At 37.2% G+C, this 14,013-nt stretch overlaps 1 protein-coding gene across 1 annotated transcript in view; it reads left to right on the top strand.

Annotated features, from left to right (window-relative positions):
- Positions 1-14,013, top strand: part of COL6A6 (collagen type VI alpha 6 chain) — a 174,339-nt gene that overhangs the window by 149,154 nt on the left and 11,172 nt on the right. Inside the window, exon 35 of the mRNA XM_082392853.1 lies at positions 1,936-2,029. Coding sequence (XP_082248979.1) covers positions 1,936-2,029 — 94 coding nt within the window. The remainder of the gene's footprint in view (positions 1-1,935; positions 2,030-14,013) is intronic.

The following is a 14,013-nucleotide window of genomic DNA, read 5'->3' as shown; positions in this document are numbered from 1 at the left end:
TCTGATCATTTTTGTGGTGAATTTCCTTTTGGAGTACAGATAAAGGAAAGTGAACACACAGGCTAAAGGGCACCCAGTGTAGCTTAAGGAAAATTCTGACTGTGTCTCAAACTTGTCACTGACATTCATGGTGAGACCAATTAAGGCTGCAAAGACACGGACTAGTCAGGGTCAGGGAGGTCTGAGGAGCCTTGGGAAATGGTTGGCAGGACTAATGTCATGTCCTCTGGTCCTCTGCTACTCTAGGTGTGAGTCTAGGACCAACATCCCAGCATCACCTGGGAACTTGTGAAAAATGCAGAATTGCAGGCCCCAACCCAGACATTTTGTTCCAGAATTTGCATTTTATCAAAATCCCCATGCGATTCATATGTACATTATAGATTGAGAAATACTGGTATAGGAGCAGGTCCTCCCAGAATGAAATTTGTGTGGATGGGTTCTGGAATAGGATCCAGAAAGAGGAGCTGGAAATAAATAAGGGAAATAATAAATGAAGGCCAGGGGTCATTCTGAAAAAAGAAATCACAAGGCATTTGTAAGGGTAAAACAAAAGAACACCATGAAAGACTCTCAGCAACTTGTAAAGAAATACTCCTTATGAGGCAGAAAGTTGAAAGGAAGTTAAGATGGAATTTCCTTCCCCAGCTCAGCAAAATTCTCAGTGGTATTTCATGGTAACTAGTCAAACTATATGATTAGATAAATGACACCCCCTCCATCACCCACGGAAAGAAGAGGAGATGTTTTAAGAAGAATTATTTGGGGTTTAAAGTTTTCTAAGACTTTAACTATCTAGAAATCTCCAATCTTTAAACTATAGCTGTGAAAGTACAAAAAGTTGAAAAGACTTTAACATAATCATATTCAATCCTACATGCTCCATTCAATAGCAGGTCCCCAGACCCACACTCACCCCTCAACATTAACATGTATGTATTAGGTACCTACTCTGAGCCACTCACTGTTGAGGTATGGGGTATCAAGGAGGGACCAAAACAGATGTGGTCCTTACCCTCCTAGGCATCCCAGTCTAGCTCCCTCTCTAAGTGACTCTTTTTTATCACACTACTGTGACAGAATTGGCTATCAGACACAGTTCACATCAGAATCGACATATTTTCTATGCAAAACTACTGACTGACAACCTTAGAGTTAAGACAGATAATTAAAAATCAGATATTCATAAAGGAAACATCACAGTCTTGGCCACTCAGTCTAGAAACACACAGCCCAATCTACAATAGCAGCTCAGAAGGTAGTGCTGGATCACAGCCCAGGACCAACTTGCTACTTATGACGACCTGGGACCACCAGGAAAAGATTTAATCGTGTTTAACACACAATTAAATTAAATGCTTCAAGGAAATAATAATGTATTTTTTAAAGTTTCTCATCAAAAAATGGTTTTTTAATGTTTAACTGGTGTGGGAAGAGGCATGCTTTCATATATGAAAAATTGTATACTTCAGATGAAATGAATTATAATGAATTAAACCCAAGATGGCACTGTGGTTACTGTTGTTGTTAATGATATGGAGACCATAAAGGAAATATCCTTTTCCCTTTGCATTTTAATATTCCAAAGGAGCAAGTAAAAAATAACTATTCTGATTAGTTCATGTCAGAGGCTAGACTGTTAGGATGGGCTTGTGATTTCTCCTCTAACGTTTGATGGACTTTAGCAGCTAAGGGAAACTTATGGAAAAGTAAGGTGACTTTTCCACCTATAAATTTGACAGTCATGCATTTTCTAAACCCTATTTTAGAGACTACCCTGAGAAATCTGCTTTCATCTCATATGGCCACCTTAGTTGGTGTCTTCCTCTGATGGATGTTGAAAAGAGTGAAGGGACAATTTGCATGCAGAGCAGATTGCTGTAATGTTAATTGCTGTGAATAAGAGTCCCCTCACATATTTTTTTTTCTTCCTAGGTGCAATCAACAAATATCCACCAATAAACATCAAAGCAAAGTGCTACAGACTCAGCTCTGCAGATCTGCAGCAGCCCCTGCGCCAGTTGCAAAGGTATTACCTGCTTGGTATTACTTGATAAATGAATGTGCCCCCTTCCTCCTCCTCCTTTTCTCCCTCTTCTCTATCCTATTTGGACAAAATCTACCACTACATGATAATAAAATATAATTTGAGGGAACGAGAGATAATAAAAAATGACCAGGTTGATCTGAAAACAATCAAATAAGAGTTTTTTAAAATAGAAAATCTAAGTGTTGAAATAAAACAACCAATGGGACACCCCAGTGGCAATGAGCGGACCTGATAACCAGATCTTGGTTTCTAAGTATCATTCCCCACTAAAAGGAACCAGGTTTCTTGGAGAAATAACTAATCCTAGGCTGTAACAGGGAAAGTACAATGTGAGCCTGGAACATTTGTTATGCCAGAAAGCAAGAAAGTAGCAAAAACTGTCATGTCAAAAGGACAAAGGAGTTGTCTTGAAAGGGTTCCCACTGGCCCAATTTTGAACAATTTGAACATCAGAAAGACTAATGATGGTAATGGATTACAACATTGAATTTTAAAAATCCACAAATCTATCTAGAGACCCAAAAAGAGAGGAAGGGAGGAAAAGTTCTTTCTTATAGACGTATACTAGCTAATAAGTAAAGAAAAAGTGGTAGAATTAGAAAATTACCAATTTGTAATCCCTATTGTAATAACTGAGTCAGGCAAGGATCAAGGAATGCTAAAACCAGTGGGTGACAAGTTGGGGGGCAGGCTATTTACAGTCCCACAGAACCCCTCACATATTTATTAATGACAGAGGGGAAATGTGCCTTTACATGGTGAGATATGGCCGTAGCCACTGTAACCAGGATCTGACACTATGTGTCTCCTGAGGGGAGGCAGGGGGAGATACAGTATCACCCATGTGGGATTCTGGCTGGAGATGTTTGACCCAAGTCTAATAATGAGGAAACCATTGGACACTCCAGAATATGGGATGTTCTTCAGAACAGCCGGCCTATATTCTTCCTCGGTTTCAATGTCATGAACAGCAGAGGGATGTGAGGTAGTGTCCTAGAATTGGAGAAACTACAGAGACATAACAGCCAAATGTAGTGGTGTGAACATTGATTGGATCCTAGATTAGGAAAAAAAGCTTATATTAATGACATTTGGGGGATAATTGGGGAAATTTGAGCATGAACAATATGCTGGGTAATATTATTGATTCATGTGAATTTCCTTATGTGTGGTAATAGTATCATGTTTGTGTGAGAGAATGTCTTTTTTCTTGAGAGCGGTATGCTGAAGTATTTAAGAGTAACATGGACCCACCACCAGAGCCTCACATCAAGCCTCTTAGATAGCCTCAACCACCAGAGGACAGACAGCAGAAGCAAGAAAAACTACAATCCTGCAGCCTGTGGACCAAAACCCACAGTTACAGAAAGATAGACTAGATGAAAAGGCAGAGGGCTATATATCAGATGAAGGAACAAGAAAAAACCCAAGAAAAACAACTAAATGAAATGGAGATAGGCAACCTTCCAGAAAAAGAATTCAGAATAATGATAGTGAAGATGATCCAGGACCTCGGAATAAGAATGGAGGCAAAGATTGAGAAGATGCAAGAAATGATTAACAAAGACCTAGAAGAATTAAAGAACAAACAAACAGAGATGACCAATACAATAACTGAAATGAAAACTACACTAGAAGGAATCAATAGCAGAATAACTGAGGCAGAAGAACGGATAAGTGAACTGGAAGACAGAATGGTGGAATTCACTGCTGCAGAACAGACTAAAGAAAAAAGAATGAAAAGAAATGAAGACAGCCTAAGAGACATCTGGGACAACATTAAACGCAACAACATTCACATTATAGGGGTCCCAGAAGGAGAAGAGAGAGAGAAAAAGCCAGAGAAAATATTTGAAGAGATTATAGTCGAAAACTTCCCTAACATGGGAAAGGAAATAGCCACCCAAGTCCAGGAAGCGCAGAGAGTCCCATACAGGATAAACCCAAGAAGAAACACGCTGAGACACATAGTAATCAAAATGGCAAAAATTAAAGACAAAGAAAAATTATTGAAAGCAGCAAGGGAAAAACAACAAATAACATACAAGGGAACTCCCATAAGGTTAACAGCTGATTTCTCAGCAGAAACTCTACAAGCCAGAAGAGAGTGACATGATATACTTAAAGTGATGAAAGGGAAGAACCTACAACCAAGATTACTCTACCCGGCAAGGATCTCATTTAGATTTGATGGAGAAATCAAAAGCTTTACAGACAAGCAAAAGCTAAGAGAATTCAGCACCACCAAACCAGCTCTACAACAAATGCTAAAGGAACTTCTCTAAGTGGGAAACACAAGAGAAGAAAAGGACCTACAAAAACAAACCCAAAACAATTAAGAAAATGGTCATAGGAACATACATATCGATAATTACCTTAAACGTGAATGGATTAAATGCTCCAATCGAAAGACACAGGCTTGCTGAATGGATACAAAAGCAAGACCCATATATATGCTGTCTACAAGAGACCCACTTTTGACCTAGGGACACATACAGACTGAAAGTGAGGGGATGGAAAAAGATATTCCATGCAAATGGAAATCAAAAGAAAGCTGGAGTAGCTATACTCATATCAGATAAAATAGACTTTAAAGTAAAGAATGTTACAAGAGACAAAGAAGGACACTACATAATGATCAAGGGATCAATCCAAGAAGAAGATATAACAATTATAAATATATATGCACCCAACATAGGAGCACCTCAATACATAAGGCAACTGCTAACAGCCATAAAAGAGGAAATTGACAGTAACACAATAATAGTGGGGGACTTTAACACCTCACCTACACCAGTGGACAGATCATCGAAAATGAAAATAAATAAGGAAACAGAAGCTTTAAATGATACAATAGACCAGATAGATTTAATTGATATTTATAGGACATTCCATCCAAAAACAGCAGATTACACGTTCTTCTCAAGTGCACACAGAACATTCTCCAGGATAGATCACATCTTGGGTCACAAATCAAGCCTCAGGAAATTTAAGAAAATTGAAATCATATCAAGTATCTTTTCTGACCACAATGCTATGAGATTAGAAATGAATTACAGGGAAAAAAACGTAAAAAAGGCAAACACATGGAGGCTAAACAATACGTTACTAAATAACCAAGAGATCACTGAAGAAATCAAAGAGGAAATCAAAAAATACCGAGAGACAAATGACAATGAAAACACGACGACCCAAAACCTATGGGATGCAGCAAAAGCAGTTCTAAGAGGGAAGTTTATAGCTATACAAGCCTACCTAAAGAAACAAGAAAAATCTCAAGTAAACAATCTAACCTTACACCTAAAGAAACTAGAGAAAGAAGGACAAACAAAACCCAAAGTTAGCAGAAGGAAAGAAATCATAAAGATCACAGCAGAAATAAATGAAATAGAAACAAAGAAAACAATAGCAAAGATCAATAAAACTAAAAGCTGGTTCTTTCAGAAGATAAACAAAATTGATAAGCCATTAGCCAGACTCATCAAGAAAAAGAGGGAGAGGACTCAAATCAATAAAATCAGAAATGAAAAAGGAGAAGTTAAAACACAAACTGCAGAAATACAAAGCATCCTAAGAGACTACTACATGCAACTTTATGCCAATAAAATGGACAACCTGGAAGAAATGGACAAATTCTTAGAAAGGTATAACCTTCCAAGACTGAACCAGGAAGAAACAGAAAATATGAACAGACCAATCACAAGCAATGAAATTGAAACTGTGATTAAAATCTTCCAACAAACAAAAGTCCAGGACCAGATGGCTTCACAGGTGAATTCTATCAAACATTTAGAGAAGAGCTAACACCTATCCTTCTCAAACTCTTCCAAAAAATTGCAGAGGAAGGCACACTCCCAAACTCATTCTATGAGGCCACCATCACCCTGATACCAAAACCAGACAAAGACACTACAAAGAAAGAAAATTACAGACCAATATCACTGATGAATATAGATGCAAAAATCCTCAACAAAATACTAGCAAACAGAATCCAACAACACATTAAAAGGATCATACACCACGATCAAGTGGGATTTATCCCAGGGATCCAAGGATTCTTCAATATACGCAAATCAATCAATGTGATACACCATATTAACAAATTGAAGAAGAAAAACCATATGATCATCTCAATAGATGCAGAAAAAGCTTTTGACAAAATTCAACACCCATTTATGATAAAAACTCTCCAGAAAGTGGGCATAGAGGGAACCTACCTCAACATAATAAAGGCCATATATGACAAACCCACAGCAAACATCATTCTCAATGGTGAAAAACTGAAAGCATTTCCTCTAAGATCAGGAACGAGACAAGGATGTCCACTCTCACCACTATTATTCAACATAGTTCTGGAAGTCATAGCCACGGCAATCAGAGAAGAAAAAGAAATAAAAGGAATACAAATTGGAAAAGAAGAAGTAAAACTGTCACTGTTTGTGGATGACATGATATTATACATAGAGAATCCTAAAACTGCCACCAGAAAACTGCTAGAGCTAATTAATGAATATGGTAAAGTTGCAGGATACAAAATTAATGCACAGAAATCTCTTGCATTCCTATACACTAATGATGAAAAATCTGAAAGAGAAATTATGGAAACACTCCCATTTACCATTGCAACAAAAAGAATAAAATACCTAGGAATAAACCTACCTAGGGAGACAAAAGACCTGTATGCAGAAAACTATAAGACACTGATGAAAGAAATTAAAGATGATACCAACAGATGGAGAGATATACCATGTTCTTGGATTGGAAGAATCAACATTGTGAAAATGACTATACTGCCCAAAGCAATCTACAGATTCAATGCAATCCCTATCCAATTACCAATGGCATTTTTTATGGAGCTAGAACAAATCATCTTAAAATTTGTATGGACACACAAAAGACCCCGAATAGCCAAAGCAGTCTTGAGGGAAAAAAACAGAGCTGGAGGAATCAGACTCCCTGACTTCAGACTATACTACAAATCTACAGTAATTAAGACAATATGGTACTGGCACAAAAACACAAACATAGATCAATGGAACAAGATAGAAAGCCCAGAGATAAACCCACGCACCTATGGTCAACTAATCTATGACAAAGGAGGCAAAGATATACAATGGAGAAAAGACAGTCTCTTCAATAAGTGGTGCTGGGAAAACTGGACAGCTACATGTAAAAGAATGAAATTAGAATATTCCCTAACACCATACACAAAAATGAACTCAAAATGGATTCGAGACCTAAATGTAAGACTGCACACTATAAAACTCTTAGAGGAAAGCATAAGAAGAACACTCTTTGACATAAATCACAGCAAGATCTTTTTTGATCCACCTCCTAGAGTCATGGAAATAAAAACAAAAATAAACAAATGGGACCTAATGAAACTTCAAAGCTTTTGCACAGCAAAGGAAACCATAAACAAGACGAAAAGACAACCCTCAGAATGGGAGAAAATATTTGCAAATGAATCAACGGACAAAGGATTAATCTCCAAAATATATAAACAGCTCATTCAGCTCAATATTAAAGAAACAAACACCCCAATCCAAAAATGGGCAGAAGACCTAAATAGACAGTTCTCCAAAGAAGACATACAGACGGCCATGAAGCACATGAAAAGTTGCTCAACATCACTAATTATTAGAGAAATGCAAATCAAAACTACAATGATGTATCACCTCACACCAGTTAGAATGGGCATCATCAGAAAATCTACAAACAACAAATGCTGGAGAGGGTGTGGAGAAAAGGGAACCCTCTTGCACTGTTGGTGGGAATGTAAATTGATACAGCCACTATGGAGAACAATATGGAGGTTCCTTAAAAAACTAAAAATAGAATTACCATATGACCCAGCAATCCCACTACTGGGCATATACCCTGAGAAAACCGTAATTCAAAAAGACACATGCACCCGAATGTTCATTGCAGCACTATTTACAATAGTCAGGTCATGGAAGCAACCTAAATGCCCATCAACAGACAAATGGATAAAGAAGTGGTGGTACATATATACAATGGAATATTACTCAGCCATAAAAAGGAACGAAATTGAGTCATTTGTTGAGATGTGGATGGATCTAGAGACTGTCATACAGAGTGAAGTAAGTCAGAAAGAGAAAAACAAATATCGTATATTAACGCATGTATGTGGAACCTAGAAAAATGGTACAGATGAGCCGGTTTGCAGGGCAGAAGTTGAGACACAGATGTAGAGAATGGACATATGGACACCAAGGGGGGAAAACTGCGGTGGGGTGGAGATAGTATTGTGCTGAATTGGGCGATTGGGATTGACATGTATACACTGATGTGTATAAAATTGATGCCTAATAAGAACCTGCAGTATAAAAAAACAAACAAACAAAACAAAACAAAAAAAACAAAACAACAACAACAAAAATTAGAGTGGAATATGCCTGAATAAACCCACAAAAAAAAAAAAAGAGTAACATGCATGGTGGCTGCAACCTACTTTCAGATGGTTTCCTAAAAGGAAGTAAAGTGTGTGTATGCATATATATGTGTGTATATAGATATATATATGTATATATGTGTACACTCACACAGAGTAGTGAGATGGTAACAGGTGGAGAACCATCTAGATCAGCGGTCCCTCACCCCTGGGCCAAGGACCAGTACCTGTTAGGAACAGGGCTGCACAGCAGGAGGTGAGCAGCGGGAGAGCCAGCAAAGCTTTATCTGCTGCTCCCCATCGCTCACGTTACCACCTGAACCATTGCCCCACACCCCCCGTCCATGGAAAAATTGTCTTCCACGAAACCAGTCCCTGGTGAAAAGTTGGGGACCACTGATCTAGATAAAAGATATACCAGTATTTATTCATGGTTCTCTGATCTTTATAATATTCTGTGAATTTGACAATTTTCAAAGTAAAAAGATAACTTGTAAAACTCAGTGGATGGATTAAACAGATCAACAGACACATCTGAAGAGAAACATAATGAACTGGAAAAATAAAGCTGAAGAAATTACTCAGAATGCAAAAAAGATAAATAAATATAAGAAGTTTAGAGACAGAACAGATTGGAAAGATCTAACCTATAGCTAAGTGGAATTCTAGAAAGATGAAATAGAAATAACAAATGAGAGACAGTATTCAAAGACATAAAGGTAAGATCATTTTCAAGAACTTATGAGAGACATGAATTAAAAGATGAAGAAAAGACAAGGTATAACAGTCAGAATAAATAGAAAGAAACAGCAGTTGGAATGGTGTAGGGGAATGCAGAACACCAGGATGAAGAAAGCTTAAAAGCAGCCAGAAATAAAGAGTAGGACATCTGTAGAGAAACTATAATTAGGCTGGCAGCTGAATAATCAGTAGCAGTAGTAGAAGCCACAAAACTATTGAGAACATTTTAAATAGTGGGAATAAAATTTTGCCAACTTAGCAAAACTGTCTTTCAAAAATAATGGGGGTTTCCCTGGTGGTGCAGTGGTTAAGAATCTGCCTACCAATGCAGGGGACACAAGTTCGAGCCCTGGTCCAGAAAGATCCCACATGCCATGGAGCAACTAAGCCCACACACCGCTACTGAGCCCATGCACCACAACTACTGAAGCCCTCGCACCTAAAGCCCATGCTCCACAATAAGAGAAGCCACCGCAATGAGAAGCCTGCACACCACAACGAAGAGTAGCCCCAGCTCACCACAACTAAAGAAAGCCTGTGTGCAGCAACAAAGACCCAATGCAGCCAAAAATAAATAAATAAATTTATAAAAAATAAAAATGGTGAAACAAAGGCAATTTAGAAAGACAAAAACAATAGGTCATCACAAAAAGACCTTTGCTAAAGGAACTTCTAAAGTATGTACTTCAGGGACTTCCCTGGTGGTCCAGTGGTTAAGAATTGCCTTCCAATGCAGAGGACATGGGTTAGATCCCTGGTAGGGGAACTAAGATCCCATGCCCCAGGACAACTAAGCCCACACACCACAACTACTGAGCCCACACGCTCTGGAGCCTGTGCACCACAACTAGAGAGAAGCGCATGCACCACAACGAAGGTCCCTCATGCTGCAACTAAGACCCAAGGCAGCCTAATTAATTAATTAATTAATTAATTTTAAAAAAGACTCTGTGCTCCTAATGCAGGGGCCCCAGGATAAAAAAAAAAAAAATATGTGCATTAAGGAAAATAAAGACCACAGAAGGAAGGCTGTGATGCAAGAATAGTAGATGATTAAAAAATTGTCAATATTTAGGTAAATCTAAATAAGTGTTGTACTTTTAAATAATAGTAACATCAAATTTGTGGGGTTACCAAAAAGCTGTACTTGTTAACAAAGCTATGAAAATAAAACATTTGGCCATTGGTGGCTTTAACAGAAAAAACAAGTTGTACTAAGACTATAAATATAAGTATTAATAAATATTAATTATTTAAACATGAGAAAAGACATTGAACAATAAAATTATCTTTTGTTATTAAAAAACGAAGCCTTGAGCTTTAAAGGGAAAAAAAAACAGCACTGAAAAAAGGGGCAATAATATGTCATGGGGAAGTGAATGGAATTAAAATGTTCTAGGAATTTGTGTTGTTTGGGCTGGTGGTTAGGCTATTGAAGACTCTTTTAAAAATACATTAAGAACATACATATCGATAACTACCTTAAATGTAAATGGATTAAATGATTTAACCAAAAGACATAGACTGGCTGAATGGATACAAAAACAAGACCTGTATACATGCTGTCTGCAAGAGACACACTTCAGACCTAGGGACACATACAGACTGAAAGTGAGGGGATGGAAAAGATATTCATGAAAATGGAAATCAAAAGAAAGCTGGAGTGGCAATTCTCATATGAGAAAAAATAGACTTTAAAATAAAGACTATTACAAGAGACAAAGAAGGACACTACATAATGATCAAGGGATCAATCCAAGAAGAAGATATAACAATTGTAAATATTTATGCACCCAACATAAGAGCACCTCAACACATAAGGCAAATGCGAACAGCCATAAAAGGGGAAATCGACAGTAACACAATCATACTAGGGGACTTTAACACCGCACTTTCACCAATGGACAGATCATCCAAAATGAAAATAAATAAGGAAACACAAGCTTTAAATGATACATTAAACAAGATGGACTTAATTGACATTTATAAGACATTCCACCAAAAACAACAGAATACACTTTCCTCTCAAGTGCTCATGGAACATTCCCCAGGATAGATCATATCTTGGGTCACAAATCAAGCCTTGGTAAATTTAAGAAAATTGAAATCCTTTCAAGTATCTTTTCTGACCACAATGCTATGAGACTAGATATCAGTTACAGGAAAAAATCTGTAAAAAATACAAACACATGGAGGCTAAACAGTACACTACTAAATAACCAAGAGATCACTGAAGAAATCAAAGAGGAAATCAAAAAATACCTAGAAACAAATGACAATGAAAACACGGCAACCCAAAACCTATGGGATGCAGCAAAAGCAGTTCTAAGAGGGAAGTTTATAGCAATACAAGCCTACCTCAAGAAACAAGAAAAATCTCAAATAAAGAACATAATCTTACACCTAAAGCAATTAGAGAAAGAAGGACAAAAACAAACCCCAAAGTTAGCAGAAGGAAAGAAATCATAAAGATCAGATCAGAAATAAATAAAAAAGAAATGAAGAAACCTATAGCAAAGATCAATAAAACTAAAAGCTGGTTCTTTGAGAAGATAAACAAAATTGATAAACCATTAGCCAGACTCATCAAAAAAAGAAAAAAAAGGAGAAGACTCAAACCAATAGAATTAGAAATGAAAAGGGAGAAGTAACAACTGACACTGCAGAAATACAAAGGATCATGAGAGATTACTACAAGCAACTATTTGCCAATAAAATGGACAATTTGGAAGAAATGGACAAATTCTTAGAAAAGCACAACCTTCCGGGACTGAACCAGGAAGAAATAGAAAATATCAACAGACCAATCACAAGCACTGAAATTAAAACTGTGATTAAAAATCTTCCAACAAACAAAACCCAGGACCAGATGGCTTCACAGGCGAATTCTATCAAACATTTAGAGAAGAGCTAACACCTATCCTTATCAAATTCTTCCAAAATATAGCAGAGGGGGGAATTCTCCCAAACTCATTCTAGGATGCCACCATCACCCTGATACCAAAACCAGACCAAGAAGCCACAAAGAAAGAAAACTACAGGCCGATATCACTGATGAACATAGATGCAAAAATTCTCAACAAAATACTAGCAAACAGAATCCAACAGCGTATTAAAAGGGTCATACACCATGATCCAGTGGGGTTTATCCCAGGAATGAAAGAATTCTTCAATATATGCAAATCAATCAATGTGATACACCATATTAACAAATTGAAGGTGCAAAACCATATGATCATCTCAATAGATGCAGAAAAAGCTTTTGACAAAATTCAACACCCATCTATGATAAAAACTCTCCAGAAAGCAGGTATAGAGGGAACCTACCTCAACATAATAAAGGCCATATATGACAAACCCACAGCCAACATCTTTCTCAATGGTGAAAAACTGAAACCAATTCCTCTAAGATCAGGAACAAGAGAAGGTTGCCCACTCTTACCACTATTATTCAACATAGTTTTGGAAGTTTTAGCCACAGCAACCAGAGAAGAAAAAGAAACAAAAGGAATCAAAATTGGAAAAGAAGAAGTAAAGCTGTCACTGTTTGCAGATGACATGATACTATACATAGAGAATCCTAAAGATGCCACCAGAAAACTACTAGAGCTAATCAATGAATTTGGTAAAACAGCAGGATACAAAATTAACGCACAGAAATCTCTTGCATTCCTATACAGTAATGATGAAAAATCTGAAAGAGAAATTAAGGAAACACTCCCATTTACTATTGCAATAAAAAGAATAAAATACCTAGGAATAAACCTACCTAGGGAGACAAAAGACCGGTATGCAGGAAAATATAAGACACTGATGAAAGAAATTAAAGATGATACAACAGATGGAGAGATATACCATGTTCTTGGATTGGAAGAATCAACATTGTGAAAATGACTATACTACCCCGAGCAACCTACAGATTCAATGCAATCCCTATCAAACTACCACTGGCATTTTCCACAGAACTAGAACAAAAAATTTCACAATTTGTATGGAAACACAAAAGACCCCAAATAGAAAAAGCAATCTTGAGAAAGAAAACCGGAGCTGGAAGAATCAGGCTCCCAGACTTCAGACTATACTACAGAGCTAAAGTAATCAAGATAGCATGGTATTGGCACAAAAACATAAATATAGATCAATGGAACAGGATAAAAAGCACAGAGGTAAACCCACGCACATACGGTCACCTTATCTTTGATAAAGGAGGCAAGCATATACAGTGGAGAAAAGACAGCCTCTTCAATAAGTGGTTCTGGGAAAACTGGACAGCTACATGTAAAAGAATGAAATTCGAACACTCCCTAACACCATAACAAAAATAAATTCAAAATGGATTAAAGACCTAAATGTAAGGCCAGACACTCTAAAACTCTTAGAGAAAAACATAGGCAGAACACGCTATGACATAAATCACAGCAAGATCCTTTTTGACCCACCTCCTAGAGAAACTGAAATAAAAACAAAAATAAACAGATGGGACCTAATGAAACTTAAAAGCTTTTGCACAGCAAAGAAAAACATAAACAAGGTGAAAAGACAACCCTCAGAATGGGAGAAAACATTTGCAAATGAAGCAACTGACAAAGGACTAATCTCCAAAATTTACGAGCAGCTCATGCAGCTCAATATCAGAAAAACAAAAAACCCAATCCAAAAATGGACAGAAGACCTAAATAGACATTTCTCCAAAGAAGATATACAGATTGCCAGCAAACACATGAAAGGATGCTCAACATCACTAATCTTTAGAGAAATGCAAATCAAAACTACAATGAGGTGTCATCTCACACCAAACAGAATGGCC

This window comes from Balaenoptera borealis, assembly GCF_965194805.1.
Source record: "Balaenoptera borealis genome assembly, chromosome: 5".
In the NCBI taxonomy this organism is placed as follows: Eukaryota; Metazoa; Chordata; class Mammalia; order Artiodactyla; family Balaenopteridae; genus Balaenoptera; species Balaenoptera borealis.
The sequence above is the reverse complement of the archived record's forward strand: the minus strand, read 5'-3'. Positions and strand labels throughout refer to the sequence as shown.